The sequence below is a fragment of the Plecotus auritus genome (assembly GCF_963455305.1).
Source record: "Plecotus auritus genome assembly, chromosome: 6".
Taxonomy (NCBI): Eukaryota; Metazoa; Chordata; class Mammalia; order Chiroptera; family Vespertilionidae; genus Plecotus; species Plecotus auritus.
In genome coordinates, this window is record NC_137773.1 from 128339886 (window position 1) to 128366512 (window position 26627).

The following is a 26627-nucleotide window of genomic DNA, read 5'->3' on the forward strand; positions in this document are numbered from 1 at the left end:
CATGCACCACATTACTTTTAAAGGCCACACATTAACTTCGTTGGCATGAGCAAACCTCCGTTTTTTACCTGCACTCCAGGTGAAATAAGGTTTAATGTTAAAAAAAAAAAAAAAAAAGAAAAAAGAAAATAACTTAAAGGCATTCCATTAACCAAGATCCACTCACAACCCAGTTGGCTGCTCCCTGAGGCTATTCTGTAGCAAAGTTAGCAAGATCATCAAAGGGTTTTAGACAGCGCCTCAGGAAGCAAAAACTCTCAGAGGAAAGTCAAGGAGAAGTAGACTCACAGATCAGAATCTAACATGCACTGGGCACTTGACTTGCATGTTGCAGAAAGATCACAAGCCTTCCCAACTGCCCAGCCTGGAATCAACAATCCTAAAATTCCAGCAGAATTTCAGAAGTGTTTAGTTCAGGGTAAAGAAAACAACCCCAAAGGAACCCAGGGTCTTGCCCAGCCAGATCCCACAACCAGCTTGGCTGGCTCCCATGGCTGGATCTACAGTCCAAAGGAAAAATCCAGAGCCCAAACCACTCGGGCAAGTACAACTACTTCAAACCTTTTCCCGAATCGTGATTCAGAGCCTGCAGCCCACACCACACTTAAGTGATATATGTGATAATAACACCACATTATTATAAACCATTTTCAATGCCCCAAACTAAGTTCTCAAATTATAAACTAAATCAATTTAGATCATTTTGAAGAGTCAGAAGAACTCACCACCAACAAACTCACTCTATCCACAGTTATTAACAGCCTATTCAGAAGCTAACATAGTTTGCTGAAAGGTCATCTCTTCAATATAATCAAATAAAATCCTATACTAATTGCATTACTCTTACTTAATTGTAGCAAGCAGGAAGACACCTTTACTTCACCCAGTGCTTACGGTACCTACTTACATGGGTTGGTCTTTTAATTGGCCTTCCTGTGCAAGTAGGAAAAAAAGCTTCCAATCAAACAGCAACCAGTCTGAAATTCAAAGTAATCCTGCGGGAGGTATGTTATAGCCACCCCCACTTATTACAGGGGTGACCTTGGACAGTGAGCACCTCCTCCAGCTTTAGCTGTCTCAGCCATGGTTTAGGCACAGCACTTGGTAAGTGTGGGCTATTAGAACCATTGTTCCCATTTTAGAGATTAAAAAACCAAGGCCCACTTTTCCCAGGTAACATTGCTGCAACAGATCAAGAGTTTCAACCTGGGCCTCTGGGGTCCTAATGCGGTTCCTGAATAAAGCGTGTATATCTGGGACTGCCAGGACCCCAATACCACCCAACCCCACTTCCACAAGATGCTGGGTCATTTGTCCAAGGCAGCCCAGCTAGTCAGTGACACAGCCAATCCCTCGGCTGGTTCAGAGCCTCCCCACTCACTAAATCCAAAAACTTCAGGACAAGTGATATATTTTTTTAAATGAACAGAACTCATTTACAAATAACCACTGCTTTGTAAAGAAATCCTTTGGCAATTCAGAACTAACTTGACTCTTAAAAAGTCCATGTTTCCTCACTCATTTAGGCTATGCTTTTGTATTTGGTAAATTGCCTATGGCTGTACCCCTTATCCAAATCATTCCAAATGGATGAGCTTATCTGATTTTTTTTATATATTTTTATTGACTTCCGAGAGGAAGGGAGAGGGAGAGAGAGATAGAAATATCAATGATGAGAGAGAATCATTGATCAGCTGCCTCCTGCATGCCCCATACTGGGGATCAAGCCGGCAACCTGGGCATGTGCCCTTGACCAGAATCAAACCTGGGACCCTTAAGTCCACAGGGCGGCGCTCTATCCACTGAGCAAAACCAGCGAGGGCTGAGTTTATCTGATTTAAGTGCATTGTGGAATTTATGGGGCTGCAGCAGTGTGAAAGCTCAGATACCTCTTGGATTCATATAAAACTGGTATAAATAAATTCCTCAAAAGTATACACTCCGTGAGGGCAGGAGTGGGGGGGTGGGAAAGTAATGGGGGAATGAGGACAAATATGTAATCCCTTAACCAATAAAGAAATTTTTTTAAAAAAAAGTATACCCTCCGCGATACCAATCAACAACCTGCTTCTCATTAGAAAAATAGTATTACATAGGGGTGTTGGGGAGGGTGGAGGGATTAAGGAAAAAAGGAAAAAAAAGAAAAAGAATTCATGGACATAGACAACAGTGTGGTGATGGCAGGGGAACAGGAGGGTATTGGGAGGGGGGTAAATGGTGAAGGGAAATATTTTAATTTAACTAAATTTAAAAAGAAAAATAGTATCACAGACCCAAAAATAAGACCAGTTGTCCTCTTTTCTTACATGGAAGTGTCACATATTACATGAACTGTGCTTTCATTTCTTTTGTTTCAGTTGCTAGATTTCTGTAGCCAACTGTGTCACTTCGCTACAAAAATAGCTAAGTCAAGTAATTTAAAATCACACTTTTTCGTTTGGCCAGAACACCATCATGCTGATTTCAGTTTGCAAAAAACTGATTAGAGGGCAGGTACTGTGCACGTGTGCGGTTCTCTCCTATGCTCTGCCAGTCTGATTCCAGGACAATGTGGAGACAGGGATATTCACCAGTCACACAGTACAAAAGCAAAGCAACGCCCAAGAACTACTGTTCACTTCCCACTACTGCCACAAAATGGAAACCCTGAAATGACAGTAACAGGGAGACCCATTCACCTTGTTGCCATGCAGAGGCCTTAGAGGAGGAATGGGCATTCCAGGGCGCAGGACCAAGCACTCCTCTCAAGCAGGATCGCACACGCAGGGAGTTTGAGGCTCACGTGCGCGTTTTAACCTGCGGAAAACATCTTTCCCATTTTAAACTGAAAAAGTGGGCTTTACCATGGCTTTCTCATTTCTTTAAACCTCAAAAAGCAATCAACTTTCTAATTTTACGTGGGATGCCCTCGGGCCAGTCCTTATTCCCCCTCCCCCTCAATAGCAAAGCTACCTACAAAATCCTTCATTTGAGTTTATATTTAAAAATGTAAGTGTTTTTGCTTTGCATACAGTTGTCCTTTTCATTTTCTTCTTTCCACATACTCCTGTTCAAATCTCTTTAGTACACATAAAACAAAAACCATTAATTTATTGAGCACTTACTATTTACCATGCACAGTGCTAACTCCTTTAGCAGGCATTCTCATTCAACCCTCACAAAGACTTTAGGAATCAGGGTACAATCACTAGGCCATTTCAGAGAGAGAGAAAATGAAAAGTACTAACAAGTTCTAGGCTCCTAAAAGTCTTCTCCTTGTTATATACTTACTAGTGGCCCGGTGCACAAAATTCGTGAATGGGGGGAGGGAGGGGGGCTCAGCCTGGCCTGCACCCTCTTGCAATCCGGAACTTCTGGCTCCTAACCACTCACCTGCCTGCCTGCCTGATTGCCCCTAAACACTCTACCTGCTGGCCTGCTCGCCCCTAACTGGCCCCCCTGCAGGCCTGCTCGCCCCCAACTGCCCCCCCACACACCAGCCTGATCGCCCCCAACTGCCCCACCATGCTGGCCTGATCACCCCCAACTGCCCTCCCCTCCTGGCCTGATCGCCCCTAACCGCCTCTGCCTCCACCCTGCCACCATGGCTTTGTCTAGAAGGACGTCTGGAAGGTCTCCCAGTCTAATTAGCATATTACCCTTTTATTAGTATAGATAAACCAATACAGTCACTCATAAACTGGTTGACAGATACTGAAGTTCTTCAATGTGAAAGTTGCCTCCCACCTCCCACCCCAAGTACATCAGTAACACCACCCAATTCAGTTAGGGGGAGGGGGGGGGCTTCGAAAGAGAAACCAGGCACATCTGGAACATGGTCAGCTAGCCCTAAAAAGCACTTTGTACATTTTTTTGTTTTGTCTTAATTTTTTTTGTTGTTGCTCTGTTTTGTTAATCCTCACCAGAGGGTATGTTTTCCATTGATTTTTTTAGAGAGAGTGGAAGGGAGGGTTAGAGGCGGAGAGAGAAACATTGATGTGAGAGACACATCGACTTGTTGCCTCCTACAGGTGCCCAGTGCCTGGAGCAGGCAGGGATGGAACCCACAACCGATATGTGCCCTTGACCAGAATTGAACCCTAGACTCTTCAGTCTTCAGGCTGATGTTCTAACCACTGAACAAACCAGCTAAGGCACTTTGTACAATTTTTAAAATGGTCTTACCAAGTGTAGTCATTAAAACTTCCAGCCTGCATAGTCCTGGCACGTCATCTCACATAGATCTGTTTTCTGTCAGTCAAAACACCAAGCATTTTGCTATGAATGATGCCAGGTGAAACAGCCTCTCCAATTATAGGTGTCCCTACAGAAGGAGACAATAGCACACAGAGCCCTCTAGCTACTTCAAACAATCTTGCACAGCCATCACTATAAACCTTAGTCCTTTTCTTAAAAGGAGCAAACCACTTCTGAAAATGAAATTCACCTACATTACTTCCAGACCTATGTTTTAAAAGAGACAATTCTGTGGTATTGGAAATTTGAGACAGAGGAATTATAGGGGCAAATAAGGGTTTTTAAAACACATCTTTTTTGGAGTGGATTTTTTTGTCACAACTCCACATAAACACCATACCAAAAAAAAAAAAAATAGTTCTAGTCAGATGTGCATTTGATCTTGTAAGCACACAGAATACTGCAATGGCCCTGTGTTTGGTTCTTTGCAAGTGAGCGGGTCACTCCCAATTCTCAGGGAAACCCAGATATCAGATGTTTTAATCATTTGCAAATATTTACTGAAGGCCTAACAGTGTGCCCAGGCAACCTCATGCAGGAGCAAATTCAGTGACTGCTGCGGAATTCCACATAAGCTCTCAGTGCCTGTGGGGGGCAGGCTCTCCCACTTTCCTGAGCCCCTCGGCAGTAGCAACCAGCTTTGCCTGGATCAGGCTCCCAAGGAGACCTACAAATGGGAGCTGGGCACACTTCCTTGGCTTCCTTTATCATTAGATATGCAGACCTTTTATTCTCTACACAGATCCAGTCAAAAATGCAGTTGCAGTGATTACAACCTGTCATCTGAGAGTGGTCAACCTGTAACCAAAGCATACGAAGAGCTTATTTGGGAGGACATCAAGCAGTTTTGAGATGATTTTCGACATTCTGAATTTCTCCCATAAGCTATGACTTGTGACATTGACCACATGAAAAATGTGCCCCAGGATCAAAGTGTTAGTCGTCAATTTTTTACACTTGCAATTCAGAATGCACACCTACACCGCAAGCTCCAAGTTAAATGCTGAATGGAAATTCAGATTTAAAAAAGAGAGAAACCTTTCACCATAGAAGGGAAGAGGTTAAAGCAAGCAAGCACTAGCAACACTTCATTTGCTTTCTTCATATAGATTCGGCTCAGGTAAGGATCCAGACTGTCCTTTTGATCATGGAGTTTCCAGGAAAACGGAGGAGGGAGGGAGGGAAGAGGGGGGGCCTTAGTAACAATGGCTCCGGGGCATCTTAAATGATCTTACATGAATGGCAAGAAAGTTCATTCCCACTGGTATACTGATAGGTACCTGATTATACTACATTAACTTGGGAGTTTTCCAGAAAAGAAGGATGAGTCTATCTGAAAGGGTTTTTGTTTTGTTTGGCTGCATAAAATCATCAGCATTCCCTGTCCTGTACCACTTCATATAAACAACAGTTTTTACTCAGTGAAAACAGGTCCATAATTAAAGGGGAGATGCTCACAGCTTCACGATTGGCTCATTCTTTTTCTCATTTCAGCCACCCTTTCCTGTAACACCTCTGCCTCCAGCCACAGCAGCTTCCTCGATTTCCAAAAAGCCCCGTTAGGTAGCAATGTACTAATTTCATCAACTCAGTAATGTTTAGAAGGGAACATCAAAGATTTCATTACTTAACTGTGTCAGAAGAACCAGTTTCATGACTGGATGAAGATTCTTTATTTTCAAACAAGACTCTTAAGGGGGTGGGGGGATAATGCATGATTTCTCCCCCCCACAACCGCCAATCCCTAAGAGTAACAACAGCTGACTTATAAATATTACTTTCACATTTTTCTAAGAAGGTCATAAAGGATGCCCATCAGGACTAAAGCATGTACATGCAAATACACAGACACAGCTTAGAGGGAGAGGCACCAGACATCAATCATGGATCCTCCAATTCTGACATCTCCAAAAGCACACAGAGAGCTTATCCATCTGAAGTGTTTCCAACGTCAGCCTCCTGGATGTAATCTAATTAGGGCACAAAACATATCAGAATCAAAGAGAAGGCTTTCACTCTGAGGACGGAAAGAGAGAAGAAATCAATAAAAAAAAAATTTTTTACTTTCTGCTGAAGAGCTTAAGAATGTAAAATACATAAAATGTTAACCCTCTCAGGATGTATATTTTATATCCTGTAGGAGGCACTTACATTCTCAGTGATTATCGAAAAAATACCAAATGCTTAAATGAACTAGGTGTAAGATGTGCTGTAAAATAAGGCGGTGTTGGGAAGGATATGGGGGTATGAAAGAGGGAAGACTGAGGTGATCATTGTAGCTGGGTGGGGGTCCCTTGGGGTCCATTACATTTTCCTATATTTTTCCATAATAGAGTATTTTTCAGAGATGCATGAAAAGAATGTACTATGTATGTACTATATCGTGTTTAATAACACTTCTGTTCTGGAAAGTGGAAATATCACTTGAAACACTAACAGCCACGCGCGTCCCACACCTGCCATACTTTTTGGTGGAGAGACTACACGACACTGTTTCAGATCTGCTGGGACAAAACCAAGCCAGGGCTGTTCCCAGACCCTCCCGAGTTACAGCTCCTGAGGACAGCAGCCGAGAGCTCAAATGCAACTGAAAAGTTAGTGAGTTTCTGAGAAACAAACAAAATAACTAACAAGGGATTTTGGTTAAAATCTCACAAGAACCCTAATCCAATACCAGAAGCATTTTTATCCCTCGTGTCAAGCAGGTAAACGCCTCCCAGATTACAGTCAGTAAGGGGGAAAGGGGTGCCCCAAAACGAACTCAGCCTCCATGGGGTTGAGAGCGGACCAGAAGCAGCAGCGCAGAGGTGAGGCCGGGTCCCCGCGAAGGCGCACCCGCACCTCAGAGCCTGGGACTTCCTGCTCCCACCGGGGCCTACCGCACGGAGGTGGCGGAGCCCGACGAGTGATTCGGGGGCGCCCCCTGAGGTCCAGCGGCGTCACCGCACCTTCGGAAAACGAAAAGCGAGAGTCTCCCAAGGCTCTGACATTTTAACTTTGCCCGGTTCCCACTGCCGGCTGCACTTTTCCAAACCACGACCCCGCCCCCCTCCCCCCCCCCCCCCCCCCGCTTCCGCGCGACTCACACCACTGCCCCTGTCCCTACTCGACACCTTTCGGCTCCGGGGCATGGAATGGGCCATTTACCTCGCAACGTGGGCACGGAAAAAAAATGTGGACGACGAAAACTGTCCAAGCCCACGAAGGCGGCATGACTGGCAGTCCCATTTTGGATTTCAAGCGTCCTCAGAGCAGGAAAAAGAAAATCACGGCCGGCCCACTCACTGACTGCATACCGAGCGTAAGGAGAAGCCAGAGTGGAATTAAAAATTCCTCCTATTTCGCAAGGCTGCTCACCTGCTGCCTCCCACTGCCCCCACTAACGCGTGACCCGTACAAAGCTCGACCCCAGTGTGCACCTGAGCTCACTCAGCCGTCAAGTCCACAGCAAAGAAGTCTAGAAAGAGCGGATGACTAACTGCACTACTAAGCAGTGGGCTTTGAAGGGGGAGAGGGCATCATTAAGGGGACATGTCCACACCGCCCCAGCCCCGTGCAGGCAGGGCTCTGGTGGGCAGACCCCAGGCCTCAGGGCGAGTGTGGACGCACGTCCTCTCTCAGCATCGAGCTGGGTTTCTGGGCTGTGGCTGAGGCTCAGTGCAGCTCCAGGGGCAGGAGAATGCGCAGAGGGACAGCGAGTGCCGAAGAGAGGACGATGTTCTGCCTCTCTGCCCCTCGAGGCCACCTCAGTGCCTGCAAAGGAGACACTCGCTACTGGTCCCCGGGGCAGCAAACGCGCCCGTGCCCTCTGCAGGGCGCACCACGGAGCTGAGGGACCCTCTGCACCAAAACCGAGCGCTCGGGACGCCCGGGGGCAGGCGGCTGAGAGCAAAAAACATCGAGGCACGTTTCCTTTTTTTTTTATTTCAGATAACCCCCGCCTCCGGGTATCGTGGAGCTGGTGGATGAGAAGGCAGAAAGACAGGGGATTCTCTGTCCTTAGGGGCATAAAAAGCCTCCTAGGGACAGAAGGGTAAAAAAAAACACGAATCGCCCCCTTCTTCCCACCCCTTCCCCAGCTAGGGCACAGACCGTGGCCTCCGCCCCGGAGGAGGCGGCTGGACGGATTCAGGGGAGCTCGGAGCTGCAGCCCGGAGGGCCTGCAGGATGGTAGAGGGAGGCGGATGGCCTCTGCCCTCCTCGAGGGTAAAGGGTAAGGTGGGTTGGGGGGAGTCTGCTGGTGGAGGGCTGGAAGTGGGCACACTGCTATATGCGGTTACTTATTATCTTCAACAGCGGTCAATAACGTCCCTGTCTTAACCCGGCCAGAAAGGAGCGGGTCTGGGTCTGCCTGCCGCGAACAGCCTGCAAAAGGGCAAAGATGAAGGTAGGCAGGCGCGCGAAAGGAAAAAAATCCGCCCCGGCTCGAACAGCAACCTAGTTGCCGACGCCCCCCTACCCCCGCGCCCGGACCGGAGCAGCCCCGCCGAGCAGAGTTTCGGGGTGAAGGGGCCGCGTGCTGGGGCTGGGGAAGCCAGAGATCTCCCTAAACCGCCTGCTCCCTGCCCTCCCACCGTGCTCAGGCCCCCGCTCCCGGGAAGGCTGCCTCGCGCCGGCACCGGAATGCAGCCCGCGCTCCAGTGCCGAGCGGGGGTCGCCCCTGGCCCGCGAGACTAGAATGCAGACTGCTCCCAACATTCCCAATCGTCCACGGTCAGCCTCCAGCTTCCCTCCCCTGGGACCCAGCCTTTCCAAAGGTTGGTGGGCAGCAAAGCAAGTCCCTCCCACCCACCCCCCTTCTGAGCTCCTTTAAGACCGCTTGAGAGAGGGGCGCACCCTGGACCCCTCAAACCCACAGAGGCATTCTCCCATGGTCCCAGTCTCCCCCAACAGCCCCAAAGATCGAGCTCTCACGAACGGCGGCGGATCAGCAGAACAAGTCCCTTTTTTCTCTCGACTCTGGCTCCCCAGGCCTCCCAAACCCGAGCGAGAGCAGACCCCTACAGCCCCTGTCCCCCTTTCCCGACCAGCCCCTTCTTCCACCCTCCGCAACCACAAGCCTCCCTACGCCATTAGAACAAGCGGAGTAGATCCCTCTCTCCTCCCCGGGCGTCCGCCCCCCGCCCTCCACTGTCTCCGGGGTCCCCGGGACCAGCGCCCGAGCTCCGTGCCCCCGCGACAACTCCGCATCCCCCGCGCTCGCCGGCCAGGGCCGCGTCCCCTCGGCGGCCGGCACTCACCCGGGAAGCACACGACATAATGGAGCACAGAACTGGTGATTTTCAGGAACAAAATCCACCAACACGGTTCCAGTAACCTCCGCATGTCCGAAAACGCACATCGAAAAGAGGATGGCAGGGGGGTAAACTTGTTGAATAAGTTCTTGCCTCCGTGTGAGCCTCCACTAAACCCGGGCTCTTCCCCTGCTCGCCCGTTCTACGGGCCCCCGACGCTCGGCGGTCCAAGTCCCTCTGGAATCCGGGAAGCCAAGTGTCCCCAGGAAAAACTCAAAAAGTGACCGTAACGCGGAGCCACGCTGGAGACGATCCTCGGCGGAGAAGGGCTGCTTTCCGTTCAAGAAGGAGAGAAGCGAGCGAGCAAGGCGAGGAGTCGGCGGGCGGCGGCGATGCCTGGGGCCCGGGGCAGGCAGGGACCGCAGGCGGCAGCGGCGAGCAGCCGAGGATCCCCAAGTTGAGTCGGCAGCGCACCGCAGCCCGAGAGCCGGCGGGCGGCGGCAGGGCTGAGCGCGGCTCGGCGTCTCCGGGCTTCAGGCAGGCAGCTCCTTCCAGGGCCCCGGGAAGGAAGGAGGCATGTTTGCGAACAGGGAAAGGGAGGAGAGAGGAGGGGGGAGCGAAGAGCCCCCCCAAAATAGAAACGGCAGGAGGAAAACACAAAGGATCTCAGAGGAACGCTGGGGCCAGGGCGCCTTCAGTCCATGCTCCTGAAAGTTGTGGCTCCGGTGCAAGCTGGGCAGGAACGGAGAGCGCGGGGCTGGAAACTGGCCATGCCTCCATACAGGAAGTAACATGTGAGCATGGATCCTGGCAGAGACTTTAAAGCCGGCGAGTGAGAGAGCGAGCTGGGGGCGCGCGGCGGCGGTGGGGGCGGGAGCGCGCGAGCAGGGGCGCGCGGCAGCGGCGGGGGCGCGCAGCCAGAGGGGCGGGCGCGCGCCCTCCTCGTTCTTAAAGCAGCCACGCTCTGCTACCACCTCGGAAGGGTCCCACAGCCCCGTTCTTCCCGCGCGCTCCCCGGGGCAGGCGAGGGGCGGCTCTGGCCCGGTCTTGGAGAAAGAGAGAAGGGAGGCTTCCGGGACTGGCGAGGCTTTGCCAGATACCCGTTCTTCAAGCTCTTAAAGACGCCGTGCTTTGCGCGGGCTTGGCGAGGTCCCCCCCTGTCCTCGTTGCTCGCGGATCCGGGACTTGGGGGACCGTAGTTCGGGTCTGAGGAGAGGAGGAGGGCGGTAGGCTGCCTTTTTAGGGCTCCAGGGTATCCTTTTGTGTTCCATCGCCCTGGCAGCACCGCGGCGGGGCGCGCCCGGCTCACTCCCTGCTCGCGCCCCCAGCCCGGTCCCTTCCCCTGCCTGGAAACAAAGCCGAGCGGCCTTTGCACTCGAGCTGCGAGAGGATTTATTTATTTTTTTATTTTCGGGCTTCCATTGGCCGGGTCCACAGCTGGTGAGGGGGGTGGGGGAAAGGGAAATTGATCCTTGACTAGCAAAATCCAGACCCCCATTTCCCCGCGCCACGGTGCATCGGTGGCAGAGTTTTCCAACTCGCCGCTCCACAGGAGGAAGAAAGGTTCCCGCACTCCGGCTTGGCGCTGGCGAGGGCGCAGGCTGTGCGCCTCCTACCCCCGGCTAGGTGAAAGCTGCCCCACGGGGCAGCACCGATTTCCTGGCAGCTACCCGGGGAGCCGCAGCCTCTAGCAATCGTAGAGAGTCGACCGGGGGAAATGGAAGGACTGGGCTTATCTGTAATGAGTTTTGTCCCTTGGCTCTTGGTGAGAAGATCCTTATCGCTTAGACTTTTATGCGCCCTATTTTTCTTTTACTCTAGTGCAAAAAGTGGGGGAGGCGGTCTTTTGATTAAACGTGTAATTGAGCCAAGGTAATTAGCCATTTACAATTTTGCCTAATTTTTTTGCCACTATTTAAAACCATCTTGACGTGTTTTTAACGGCGCCTGCTGTTTCATCTCACCATGCAGGGTCCCCCACCCACCCAAACATCCCAACCGGATGCTAAATTTTCAAATAATATACAGATGTTCGGCGATCCTCCTGCAAGATGTGATTAGGGAAGCAGTTTCACACCCACACTTTCGAAAGAAAGGCTTTGAAAAGTTACCTTTGGGATTACAAACTAATAAAAGCCAGGAAGTTCCCGGGGAGGGCCCTCCTCTATCTTTAGCAGACCGGAGTGAACACCCTCGCCCAGGGTGGGGAATGAGTCGACTTTGTTTGCTTTGGAATTTGGCCCTTCCTGGTTTTGTTGAAATCCTTACTCCCGCTTAAATGCTTGCCAGGGTCAGTTTTCTTGGGGAGTGTTGTATTTAAGGGATGTCCATCCTCAATGGGAGCTTTGAGTGAGGTTAGAATGACCGCTGTGTGTCTGACTACCTTATTTAAATTGAGGGATAAAATCGGGAAATCCGTGGAATTTGAATCAGAACAGAACACCTGGGTAGATATACCCAGGTTGAGTTTCTTCCTTTGCAAAATGCACATCACAAAAACTGACATTTGTGAATGTTTACTCTCTACCAGGCATTGTGCTGAATTCTTTTCATAAAGTGTTCATTCATCGAATTTACCGAGCACTTACTGTGTGCGGAGCATACTGGGAACACAGGCATAAATAAAAGGGACAAGGCCTGTGACATTTGTGGATCTTACCTCCTAAAATAAAGGACACATTCTCTCAGCCGTAAGAATTATTAACCCCGTTTTATAGACAAGGAAACCTGCTCTGAGAAGCAAAATAACGGATCCCCAGCTGGTGAGTAAGCAGAGTTAGGATTCTGAGGCCTGTCTGCCTGCCCAGATGGGAAAGGAGTGATGGTTTGAAAAGACAGTGAACTGTGTGGGAGGGGAAAAGTGGCTTAGGAGAGGGAAACCTCACCTGGGTTTGGAGAGTGAATTACTACTACTCTTATAGTATAGGAGGCCCACACTAAAAATGAACACCAAATTAGGTCTGGCCTAGACTGTCCTAGGGCCCTACGCTGATCTTTAAGGCATACTGTTCTTGCAAGCACCCTACCACAACCTAGGCCTACCAGTTCACATAGCAAAGTAAGATTTTATAGGCACGCGACACTGGAGGCCTTTTCATTCATTCTGCAACCAATTACAGAACAGCTCATACACATTAGACACTGTGTCAAGTCTTTGCTGCACAAAATGAGCCAGCAGGGTACCTGTCATGCTTACAACCCCGCCCAGGGGATGTCAGGCTGCACAACACAGTGAGCACCCCAGGAGAGTTGGTGTGAGGGGCCTGGGAGTGCAAGGGCCTGATGGGAAGATAAGACCACAAAGGGGGGGTTCTGGTGTAAAAAATTACCCCCAAGCTCAGTGGCTTACAACAATACACATTTACAGTCTCACAGCTCCATTGGCCAGACATGGGGGCTTGGTGTGTCTGGGTCCTCTGCTCGGGGCCTCCCTAGGCTGAAATCAAGACATCCTCATCTAGAGCTTGGGGTCCTCTTCAGAGCTCCTTCAGATTCCTGACAGAATGGAGTCCTTTGTAGCTGTAGGACAGATCCCTGTTCTCTTGCCAACTGTTGGCCAGGGGACCATCTCAGCTAGAGGCCAGCCTCAAGTGGAGGCCATGCGGCCCCTTCACAACATGGCAACTTACCTCTCCAAAGCCAACAAGAGACTCCCTGTAGTCAGCTACAAAGGAGTCTTGGGAATGACCATCTCATCCCTTCTGTCATATAATGTAACCTAAGGAAGAGAGTGCCTATCTTATCACATTCACAGGTCTTAACCCCTCTCAGAAGAAGGAATTATATACCAGGAGTAGGAATCTTAGAATTCTGCCTACCATAGCTCTGGTGGTCTATTTTGAGGATAGACTGGTGGGTAAAAGCTAGTATAGTCGGGATCTGATGTTTCTTATACCTGCTTGACTACAGAAACTTAACCACTTTGTGCCTCAGTTTTCTAATTTGTAAGGAAAGAATAGTAGCTGTATCTACTCCTCACTTGAGAAGATTCAAAGGAGTTAAAAAGAGTAAAGTACTTAGAGTGGTGCCGCACCTCATAAGCATTTAATAAACTTAAGCTATTATTATTATCTGCTCCAAAAGCCCATGCAATGTGAAGTGAATATCTGTTGTTTTCTACCTGCTCAGCTTCCATTTCTTTTCTTCTGGTGATAGCCGATCAGTTTTGCTTTGTGCTCATCTCCCCAGATGGTCTTGGTGAGCTTGACTCCTTGTTCCTCCATCACTACCCTCTGCCTCTTCGTCTCCACCTCCCTGGCTTCGAATGGACATGAGTCCCAGCCCTGACTAATTGGAGCCTCTCAGCCTTCTGGCCCGCTTGACTTAGGGATGGCCACTTGTTTCCACACGATTCAATGAGTCAAACTTCTTCTTGGGTTTGCTATGCTGGATAAACTTGAGACTTGAGAAGCAAGGGGAGTTCCCCTTGGGAAGAGCCTGCTTGAGGATGAAGTTGACACACAGAGGAAAACCGAGGAGAGATGTGGAGGCAGCATCGATACCATCACTTGAGTCCTTGGATTATGTCGTACCTGAAGCCAGACCAGACCCTGAAGTTTTCAGTTACTTAAGCCGATAAATTCCTTTTATTCCTTTTGGTTCTTTGAGTTGGTTTTCTATTAGGTTGAAATTAAAAACTTGAAACCTACAACCGATGGTGAAAGATAAGTAAAATACTGTATTCATATTTTACAAAGAAAGAAGCAGGAGCTCTTTGAATTAGTGAATTAGCTGGGGTAATTGAGATAGTAAACAACAGAAGACTCGAGCTTCTGACGCGAGATCCACTGTACCAATGACTTATTGTGCAATAATTTATTGTCATGTAACAAATCATTCCAAAACTTAGTAGCTTCAAACAACAACCATTCATTTGTTCTTGATTCTGTAGACCAGCAGTTTGGGCTGGGCTTAAATAGATAGTCTTTTTTTTTTTTTAATTCTTTTTTTAAATTATTATTTTACTGATTTTAGATAGAGAAACATTGATTTGTTGTTCCACTTATTTATGCATTCATTGGTTGTTTCTTATATGTGCCAGATTCAAGGTGATGGGGAAATAGACTTTAGTTCTTGAGGGGAGGAGGAAAAAAGTTACATTGCAAAGGAGCATTAAAACAAGGGTGGGGCAAATTGTGGCCTTTGCAAACAATCTACTTCATATTAAAATTAAACAATGCCTGTATGGATGGAATGGTGTCCCCCAAAAAAGATATGTTGAAGTACTAATCTTTAGTACCTCAATAAGTGACCTAATTGGGAAAATAGGGTCTTTGCAGAGGTAGTCAAGTTAAAATGAGGTTATTAGGGTGGGTCCTAGCTCCATAAAACTGGTGTCCTTATAAAAAGGGGAAATTCGGACATTGATACAGATGCTCACAGTGGGAAGACAATGGGCATTCGTGGGAAGAAGATGGCCACGTGGCAGGAGTGAAGCATCTACAAGCCAAGGGACACCAAGGATTGATGGCAAACACCGGAAGAGGCAAGGAAGATTTCCCCTCCATGTTTCGGAGGAAGTGTGGCCCAGCCAACACTTTGATTTTTGACTCCTAGGCTCCAGAAGTATAATATAATAAATTTCTGTTGTTCTAAGCTACCCAGTCTGTGGTACTTTGCTTAAGCAACCCTAGAAAACTAAGAGAGACCTCATTAACCATTTGCCCTACATGGTTTTAATGTGTAGACAAACCACACTTGTGACTGTTTTCAACCTCACAAGTGAATGCTTGCAAAACAGTAGCAACAGCAAAGCTTTTCTAGTCATTCTGTCTGTTTGGAGCAATGTTTATTTTAGAGTAAATGAAATTAAGACTAGCAAAACACCTTTATTCTGAAAAAATGAAACAAAGAAAAATCTGAAAGTCCAAATAATGATGTTTGTCATTACATGAAACCCTATATCCAGTGGCCTTAAGAGAATGAACAAGTAAATATACTTTTTAAAAAGTATGATAAGCCCTGACGGTATGCTCAGTGGTTAGAGATTCAGTCAGCATATCTAAGGATCTCAGGTCTGATTCCCAGTTAAGGGCATGTACCTGAGTTTCAGGTTCACTCCCTGCCCCCAATAGGGGTCATGCAGGAGGCAACCCTCAATGTGTCTCACATCGATGTCCCTCTCTCTCTCTCTCTCTCTCTCTCTCTCTCTCTCTCTCCCCCCCCCCCCCTTCATACTTCCCTACTGCCATCCCCCACCTCCACTCTCTGAAAAGCAATGGAAAAAATATCCTTGGATGGGGATTAACAAATCTATATATATAAAAGCCTAAGCGACAGAACGACCCGTCGAATGGTCACTATGATGCACACTGATCACCAGGGGGCAGATGCTCAATGCAGGAGCTGACCCCTGGTGGTCAGTGCACTCCCACAGCCAACCTCCTGTGGCAGCCAACCTCCCGCAGTTCCTCCCCCGCCCTGGCCAGTAGGCCCCCAATCAGCCCCGATTGCTGGCCAGGCCGAGGGACCCCACCCATGCAGGAATTCAGGCACTGGGCCTCTAGTAGTAATAATAAAAAGTAGGATTACACATTAGTAGCAAAAATGACTGATAAGGCTTTTTTGGTGGCATGTGACAGAAGCCCAAAATAAACCAACTGGAGCAAAGAGGGGAAGTTACTGATTCATGTCCCTGCTGGGAAGGAATAAAGAATAAGGCAGGGGCTCAGTTGATAAAGTACCCTAGGCTCAGAAATAGGTCCTGAAACCTAGTTACAAGACCTAAGTTCAAAAGTCAGAGCATCACAGTAACATAACTTATATTGTAGGTCAGAGATGGTGACAATAATTTATGAACAAGAGTCTTCATCCCAGTCTTTCCAGATAACAAGTGAAAAACAAATTAAATGTTCAAAGATAGGGGATCAATTAAATAATTATATAGCCATTAAGTGGAATATTATACTGTTATTCACAATGATGTTTCTGAAATTGAACATGTTAAAACCTAAAATCATTTCATGCAGCTATAATAATGTGTTCCACAATTGCACAAAACAAGAAGACTTCAAATAAATATAAAATATGTAAAAGCAATGGAGTTACAGTTTCTGTTTATGATTTTCTGCTAGTGAAGGAGACTTCAGAACTTGCTGAAATGGCTGATTTTTCATTTACAACCTAATTCCCTAAAAAGCAAACTAAAAAAAAAAGAAGAAAATTCACATGTAAAATATCCCTTGATAATACTAACTGCTGGTAAACCTGGGTACTCATTTGCTGCCAGTGGAATACAGATTGATATAAATGTTCTGAAAAACAATTTGTCAGTATGTATCAAGAACCTCAAAGACATCTGAATCTTTTAGCCTAGAAATTAAACTTTTTGTAGTCTCTCACCAAAGACCATCAGAAATTGAAATCCCTCAAAAATATCTATGAAGGTGTTTCTTGCAATCTATATATATAAAAGTCTAAGTGACCATTATGACCAAATGACTGGAACAACCGGTCAACCAGTCACTATGATGCACACTGATCACCAGGGGGCAGATGCTCAACACAGGAGTTGCTCCCACAGCCAACCTCCTGCAGCCCCTCCTTGCAGTCGCTCCCCCTCAGCCCTCCAATCTCCTGTGGTCCCTTCCTCCAATAGCCCCGGTCAGGAGGCTGGTCCACCAACCTCCTGGTCCCTCCCCCGGCCGGCAGGTCAGGTCCCCAATAGGTTTCTATCACCAGCCAGGCCGAAGGACCCCACCCATGCACAAATTCGTGCACTGGGCCTCTAGTAACATTTATAATAAAACAAACAAAACAATATGATGAAACACCTACCATTGATTAGGTAGGTTATTATTTAAATAGAATAACCATTTAAATGATGTTTATGAAGACATGGGAAAAATGCTTACCTTATTTTGTAATGTAAAAATAAGAACATAAAATTAAATACATTCTCTTAGCTCAACTTTATAAAAATATATACTTATTGAAGTAATTGGAAAGAAATACACTAAAATATTTAAAATGATTGTCTTGAAATGGTGTTTTTCTTCCTTAAATTTTTATTTATTTTAATTTTCTTTTAAAAATTTCTTTCTACAACTAACTTACTTTTTAAAACTAACATTTATGGAAATGGTAGCGTAATATGTCCCTTGTTTTTATCCCCCCCATTTCAATGACAAAAATTTGGCATTCATCCACATCCACACACAAAAAAAAGTCATTTAAGAAGCTGTGGGATCCAGCACCATACACCAAATAACTGGAAGGAGTCTTGCCCAGCCGTGCATCAGGTGATAGGCAGACAGACCTCATTCCTGGCTGTGGACTCTGCAGTGGCCTGTGAACTGGCTCCAGTGCCTCTCCAACACAGTCTGGGAGCCCCCAACAAACACTGGTTTAGATCATAACCCATGGATGAGAGTCTTTGTGGAAGTCCAGGTATCCAGAGGAGAATTTGCAGCATACCATTGGAGTAAAAACATACAAGTTTGGACACACTAGACTGGGCAGTAAGTAAAGACTACAGGTAGTGACTACTACTTCAAATGCAAAAACAGCAATGCAAAACTTCAAGGAATGTGAAAAATCAACATAACCACACTACCAAAGGATCACAATAATCTTCCCTAACCAAGCCCACAGACATGGAGGTCTGCAATTTACCAGATAAAGAATTCAAAATAGCTGTTTTAATGACAATCTATGAGCTACAAGAAAACTCAGAAAGAAAATTCAAGAAAATCAGGAAAACAAAAACTAACAAAGAGATAGAAATCATAACAATGAATCAAAAATAATTTCTGGAGCTAAATAACACAACGAATAAAATGAAAAAGAAAAAGTAGTAGAGAGCATCAACATCAACTGGATCAAGCAGAAGAAAAAATCTGTGAGATAGGAGATAGGAACTCTGACATTATCCAGTCATAGACATGCAAAGGAAAAAGAATGAAAAAGAGTGATCTATGAGATACCAACAAAAGAATCAAATTGCAGCCCTTGCTGGTTTGGCTCAGTGGATAGAGTGTCAGCCTGTGGACTGAAGGGTCCTAGGTTCGATTCCGGTCAAGGGCACATGCCTGGGCTTGGTCCCCAGTGGGGGGTGTGCAGGAGGCAGCCGATCTATGATTCTGTCTCAACATTGATGTTTCTATCTCTCTCCCTCTCCCTTCCTCTCTGAAATTAAAAAAAAAAAAAAAATTTGCAAATTATTGGAGTTCCAGAATAAAAGTGGGGAAAGGAGCAAGAAAAGCTTATTTAGAGAAATAATGTCTGAGAACTTCCCAAATTTGGGGATGGATTTAGTATGCAAGTTGATGAAGTTCATAGGTCACCAAACAAAATCAACTTAAAGAGGTCTTCTTCAAGATAATTTAATAAAAATTTCAAAATATCAAAGATAAAGAGAGAATTTCTAAAAGCAACAAGAAAAATAAAGCTTATAACTTACAAGGAACCACCATAAGTCTATCAGCAAATTTTTCGGCAGAAAACTTACAGGCCAGGAGAGGGTGGGATGATATATTTGAAGTCATGAAAGAAAAAAATTCCAACCAAGAATATTTTATCCAAAAAAAAGCTGTCTAGCAATAAGAGAGAGATAAAGACTTTCCCAGACAAACAAAAGCTGAAGCAATTCATCACCACTAGACCTGCTTCACAAGAAATGCTGAAAGGAGTTCTTAAAGCTGACATGAAAGGGTGCTAATTAGTAACATGAAAATATACAACACATTGGTAAAAATAAGTGCATAGTCAAATTCAGAATACTATAACATTGTCATCTGGTAGAGTATTAATCATTTAACTCTAGTATAAAAATAACTATAGCTACAATAATTTGTTAATGATGTATAGTATAAAAGAGATAAATTTATAATTCAAATCAAAGACACAAAAGGGAATAAAAGGGGAGAGTTTTAGTATGTGATTGAATTTAAGTTGTTTATCAAGCATGAAATCAACTGTTATAGATATGTTTTCTATATGTCTTATGGTGAACACAAAGCAAAAACATACAGTAGAGTCACAAAAGACAAAGAGAAGGGAATCAAAGCATACATACCACTAGAGAAAATAATCAAATCACAAAGAAAGGCAGCAAGAAAGGAAGCAAGGAACAAAAGAACTTCAAGACAGCCAGAAAGAGTAAGAGGCACTGATAAGTCTTTCCTAATCAATACTTAGTCTTTTGTAAGTGGATTAAATTCTTCAATCAAAAGACATATAATGGCTGGATGGATTAAACAAACAAACAAACAAACAAAAAACAGGACAACTATTTGCTGCCTACAAGAAACTCACTTTAGCTCTAAGGACATAAATAGGCTAAAAGTGAAGGAGTAGAAAAAATTATTCCGTGCAAGTGGAAACGAAAAGAGAATAGGGGTAGCTATATGTATATCAGGCAAAATAGACTTTAAGCCAAAAATGATAACACAAGACAAAGAAAGTCATTATATTATGACAAAGGGCTCAATTCATTAAGAAAATATGACAATTATAAATATACACTGAGTGGCCAGATGGCCGCTGAATGCATAATAATCTGGCCACTCAGTGTATATATAATGCAAACACTGGACAAAAAAACTGATAAAGCTTGTATGTTAGTATATCAATATATCAGCCAATAAAGTAGACATTAATGCAAATAGTATTAGAGGTAATATATATGTGACATATATAATACATATATAAACCTAGCATAAACATGCTATATATTACACTGAGTGGCCAGATTATTATGCATTCAGAGAACATAATAATCTGGCCACTCAGTGTATATGCACCCTACATCAGAGCACGTAAATAGGTTAAACAAATAAGAACAGATCTGAATGGAGAAATGGACAACTATACAATAACTAGAGGCCCGGTGCATGAAATTCATGCACTGGAGGGGTGTCCCTCAGCCCAGCCTGCACCCTCTCCAATCTGAGACCCCCTTGGGGATGTCCAACTGCCGGTTTATGCCCAATCCCGCAGTTGGACATCCCTCTCACAATCCGGGACTGCTGGCTCCTAACCACTCACCTGCCTGGCTGCCTGATTGCCCCTAACCACTCTGCCTGCCAGCCTGATAGCCCTCTACTGCTCCCCTGCCAGCCTGATTGACACCTAATAGCCCCCTACTGCTCCCCTGCCAGCCTGATTGACACCTAACCGCTCCCCTACTGGCATGATTGACACCTAACTGCTCCCCTGCCAACCTGATCACCCCCAACTGCTCTCCCCTGCAGGCCCGGTCCCCCCCAACTGCCCTCCACTGCAGGCCCAGTCGCCCCCAACTGCCCTCCCCTGCCAGCCCAATCACTCCCAACTGCCCTCCCCTGCAGGCCTGGTTGCCCCCAACTGCCCTCCCCTGCAGGCCCGGTCCCCCCCAACTGCCCTCCCCTGCAGGCCATCTTGTGATGACGTGGGGGCGGCCATCTTGTGGCAGCCATTTTGTGACAATGTGGGGACAGCCATCTTCTGGTGCGAGGGCATGAGGGTAAATTTGCATATTACCTCTTTATTATATAGGATAGAGCACTTTAATGCCCAATTTACAACAATTGGTAGATCATGCATATAGGAAAATCAACAAGGAAACATTGAACTTGAACCATACTTTAAACCAAATGGACCTAAAAGACATATATAGAACATTTGAACATTCAAACAGCAGCAGAAAACATATTTTTCTAAGCGCTCATTGTACATGCTCCATGATAGGTTATACAATAGGTCTTAAAACAAGTCTTGGCAAATTTAAGAAGATTGAAATTATACCAAGTATCTTTTCTGACCATAATGATATAAAATAAGAGATCAGTAAGAGGAGGAAAGCTGGAAAATTCACAATATGTGGAAATTTAACATCACATTCTGAACAACCAATGGGTCCAGGAATAAATAAAAAGAGAAATAAAAATAATCTTGAAAAAAATGGAAAAATAACATACCAAAACCTATAGGATGCTGCAAAAACAGCTCTAAGAACGTAGAACTGTGATAAATACCTACATTTAGAAAAAAGAAAGATCTCAAATAAACAAACACCTCAAGGAACAAGAAAAAAAAAGCCCAAATTAAGCCCAAAGTTAGCAAAAAGAAGGAAATAACAAAGATCAGAGTAGAAATAAATGAAACAGAGACAGAAAAACAATAGAAAAGATCAATGAAAGTAAGAGCTATTTATTTTGAACAGATAAACAAAATTGACAAACCTTTACCTAGACTAAGAAAAATAGAGGAAGTCTCAAACAAATAATATCAGACATACAAAGTATCATAAGAAACTCCTACAGGCTGACAAATTGGATAACCTAGAAGAAAAGGACAAATTTCTAGAAACATGCAACCCGCTAAGATTGAATCACACAAAAAATAGAAAACATGAACAGACCTATAACAAGTAAGGAGATTAATCAGTAATTAAAAACCTCCCAACAGCCCTAGCCGGTTTGGCTCAGTGGATAGAGTGTCCGCCTGTGGACCAAAGGGTCCCGGGTTTGATTCTGTTCAAGGGCACGTTGCAGGCAACTCCCCGGCCCAGGCCCTGGTCAGGGCTTATGCAGGAGGCAACCAGTTGATGTATTTCTCTCACATTGATGTTTCTCTCTGTCTTTCCCTCTCTCTTCCACTTTCCCTAAAAATCAATGGAAAAATATCCTTGGGTGAGGATGAACAACAACAAAAAACACCAAAAAAACCTTCCAACAAAGAAAAGCCATGACTAGATGGTTTGCCTGATGAATTATACCAAACATTTAAAGAAGCATTAATACAAACTCTTCCCAAAAAATGAAGAGGAAGCCCTAGCCAGTTTGGCTCGGTGGATAGAGCGTCAGCCTGCGGACTGAAGGGTCCCAGGTTCAATTCCAGTCAAGGGCACATGCTGGGGTTGCGGGCTCAATCCCCAGTGGGGGCGTGCAGGAGGCAGCCAATCAATGATTCTCTCCCATCATTGATGTTTCTATCTCTCTCTCCCTCTTCCTTCCTCTCTGAAATCAATAAAAATATATTTAAAAAAAAAAATGAAGAGGAAGAAAAACTCCCAAACTCACTTTATGAGGCCAGCTATTATCCTGATACCAAAGACAGATAAGGACACTACAAGAAAATAAACAGGCTAATATTCCTGATGAATACAGATGCTTGAAAATTCTCAACAAAATACTAGCCAACTAAATTCAACAGCACATTAAAAGGATTATACAGTATGATCAAGTGAGATTTACCCCTAGGATGCAAGGTGGTTCAACATACACAAATTAATAAATGTGTTACACCACATTAATAGAATGAAAGGTAAAAAATTATATGCGACATCCCTATAGATGCAGAAAAAGCATTTGACAAAATACAATATCCTTTCATGATAAAAACCCTCAACAAATCGTGCATAGAAGCAACATACATCAACAAATAAAGGGCATATATAACAGGCCCACAGTTAACATCAGACCCAACTGTGAGGTTAAAAGCTTTTCTTCTAAGATCAGGAACAAGACAAAGGTGCCCATCCTCACTCCTATTCAACATAGTACTGGAAGTCCTAGCCAGAGCAATCAGGAAAGAAAGAGAAATATAAGGTACCTAAACTGGAAAAGAAACAGTAAAATTGTCTTTCTTTACAGATGAGATGTTTGTATATAAGAAAATTCTAAAGACTATACCAAAAAACTATTAGAACTAATCAACTACTTCAGTTGTTTCAGGATTCAAATTCAAAATACAGAATTTTATTTCTATACACTAACAAAATACAAAAGAAAATAAAACAATCCCATTCAAAACAGCATAACAAACAATAAAATACTTAGGAATAAATTCAACCAAGGAGGTGAAAGATCTGTACTTGAAACTATTAAGACTTTTATAAAAGAAATTAAAGACACAAACAAAGGCAAAGATATCTCATGTTCATGAATCAAAAGAATTGATATTATTAAAATATCCATACTAAAAGACATCTAGAGATTTAATGCAATCCCTATAAAAATTCCAGTAACATTTTTCATAGACATAGAAAAAAAAATTCTAAAATGTGTATAGAACCTCAAAAGGACTCTGAATAGTCACTGCAATCTGAGCAAGGAAAACAAATCTGGAGATAACACACTACCTGATTTCAAAATGTATTACACAGCTATAGCAATCAAACAGCATGGTACTGGCATAAAAGTAGACACATAGACTCATGGAACAGCATTTAGAACCTAGAAATAAACCATTGCATATTTGGTCAGCTAATATTTGACTATGGAGCCAAGAATACTCAATGGTAAAGGATAGTCTCTTCAATAAATAGTGCAAAGAGCCTGGCCGGCCGTGGCTCAGTTGGTTGGAGTGTTGTTCTGTACACCAAAAAGGTCGTGGGTTCACTGGACCTAGGTTGTGGTCCATCCTGGTTGGGGCATGTACAGGAGGCAACTGATTGATGTTTCTCTCTCACATCAATGTTTCTCTCTCTCTCTCTCTCTCTCTCTCTCTCTCTCTCTCTCTCTCACTCTCTCTCTCTCCTCTCTCTCTCTCCCTCTTTTTCTTTCTCCAGCATGTCCTTGGATGAGGATTGAAAAAGAAAAAAGCTACACTAATCAAGTCAATATGTTATTAGTGGAGATATAGACACACTAAGAGCAATGAAATAAAATAGGAAACTCAGAAACTGATACACATAAATATGGCCAATTTCTATAAAAGTGCAAACAAATGTAATATAGTAAGATAGTTTTTTCAACAAATGGTATTGAAACAATTGGGCATTTATATGCAAAAAAAAAAAAAATAATGCTCAGCCTATACCTTACAGTTTTTTCAACAATTAACTCCAAATGGATCACAGATCTGAATGTAAAATATTAAAAAATTTAAAAATGTAGAATAAGTCATAGGAGAAAATCTTTGTGATCTTGAGTTAGACAGCGTTCTTCAATAAGATACCCAAAGCAAAATTTATAAAAGAAGAATACTGATAAATATGACTACATCAAAATAAAAAATTTTTGCTCTGCAAAAGATACTGTTAAGAGAATGAAAAGGCAAGCTACAGATTCTGAGCAAATATTTGCAAATCACATATCCAATAAAATACTTGGGTCTAGAATATTTAAAGAACTCAAAGCTCAAAATAAGAAAATAATCAAAAACTTTGAACAAAGAATGTACATGAATGACAAACACATGAAAATTGTTCAACATCACAATCCATTATAGAAATACAAATTAAATTATAATAAAATATCACTACACACATATTAGAATGACTCTTTTTTTAAAAAAGCTGACAACACCAAGTACTGTGTAGGAGGCATGGTTGTTTGGGATATGGAACTTTCATTGTTGTTTGGGATATGAAATTATATAGTCACTATGGAAAACATTATAAAGTTCAACACATACTTATCATATGGCCCAGTAATTCCACTTTAGTATTTACCAAGTGAAATGAAACTTATGTTCACACAAAACCCTATATAGGAATGTTTATAGCAGTTGTATTCATAATCACCAAAATGGAAACAACCCAAATGCTCTCCAGTGGGGAATGGAAAACAAATCCTGGTACATCTAGACAATGGAATACTACTCAGCAATATAAAGGTATGAACTATTAATACACACTACAACTTGGATGAATTTCAAAGGCATTATCCTGAGTGAAAGAACCCAGCCTCAGAAAGTTACATTTGTATGGTCCCATTTAGGTAACATTCTGGAAAGGATAAAACTATAGGGATAAAGAACAGATCAGTAGTTGCTCCAGGTTTTAGGGGTATAGAGAGAGGGTTTGACTATAAACAGGCAGCAGGGGAGGGGGTGGGTGTTAGGGTAATGAAATTGTTTTGTGTCCTGATTGTGATGGTAGATATACATATTCATATACATGTGTTAAAACTCATAGAACTATGCACCAAAAAATAAATCAATTTTATTGTATATAATTTTTTTTAAATGGTGATTCAGGGAACAGGGGCCTAAACAATGTCAGCAAGAGTTAGCCCCTCTCCAATTCTTGTCTCTTTTATTCTAGGCTTTCTCTTTGATGGGACCTACTCTCATTGGATCAGCTGGGCACCCCTGGCAGCCTATGGGTCAAACTGATCCTATCTACAGGGACTGAAAATGAGGGAAATGTTGTTCCTTGAAGAAAAATAAAGTTGCTATTACTGGAATAAAGAGAATATATGCTAGCTCTGGCCAATGTGGTTCAGTTGGCTGCACGTTGTCTCCGGGCCTGTTTGAGTACCTGTAGATAGGGCACATGCCCGGGTTGTGGGGCTTGATCTCTGGTAGAGGGTGTACAGGAGGCAGGAGGCAGCTGATATCTCTCTCTCTCTCTCTCTCTCTCTCTCTCTCTCTCTCTCTCTTTCTCTCTCTCTCTCTCTGTGTGTGTGTGTGTGTGTGTGTGTTCTTAAAAGAGAAAGAGAATATATGCTAGACAGGCAGAAACTATAGATATCTGTGGCTCCCACCTGGTACTTTAATTCTGGATTATTTTATACCCTGTTCACTATGTACTAGCTTATCTATAAACCATAAATTCCTTAAAACAGAGGGTTCTGACTTATTTCTTTTTTTAGCTTCCAACACCATGCGCATTTTCGTCCACACATTAGGTGAGAACAGTATTAGTAGTATGCATGAATGATAGAATGAGTGATAACTATGCGTTTATGAGTATGTTTAGAAAACTACACATTTGTGTATACATCAAAACCTCGAAAGGCACATTATTTTATGTTTCCCTGCAACCATATTAACAGCCACGTTCCCGTTCAATCTTGCTTCTCTTCACGGAGGTTTTAACATGTACAGCTCAAGTTTCTCAACAATGGCAAATCAATCATTACATCATCATCCATCATGTCTGAGCTCTCTCAGTAATGAAGGTGTCTTTCTTTCCACATTAGCAATTTGGGTGAGCAAAAGAGCCATAAAGATGTATGACAGAAGACTGAAGAACTGTATTAAACAAAGTTAAATAAGATTCCACTTTCTGGGTCCCTCTTTGCTGCAGGAACTTTGTTGATCCACTGAATGAAGGAGCCAATTGTTTGCAAGTTTTTTCTACAAGTTCTCAGAAGAAAATCACACGGAAATCATTTTTTGCTCTTATTGGAATAGCTGAGAGCTGAGGAAAGCAACCCCAAACAATGACTTCTTTATTTTGAAGTTATTAAAGGAAATATTTTATCTACTTAAAATCATAATTTGTAG

The 26627-nt window shown here is 44.1% G+C and overlaps 1 protein-coding gene across 1 annotated transcript in view; it reads right to left on the reverse strand.

Annotated features, from left to right (window-relative positions):
• Positions 1–10264, reverse strand: part of PTPRG (protein tyrosine phosphatase receptor type G) — a 696636-nt gene extending 686372 nt beyond the window's left edge. Inside the window, exon 1 of the mRNA XM_080675721.1 lies at positions 9477–10264. Coding sequence (XP_080531847.1) covers positions 9477–9561 — 85 coding nt within the window. The 5' untranslated portion in view covers positions 9562–10264. The remainder of the gene's footprint in view (positions 1–9476) is intronic.
• Between the last annotated feature and the right edge of the window lie 16363 nt (positions 10265–26627).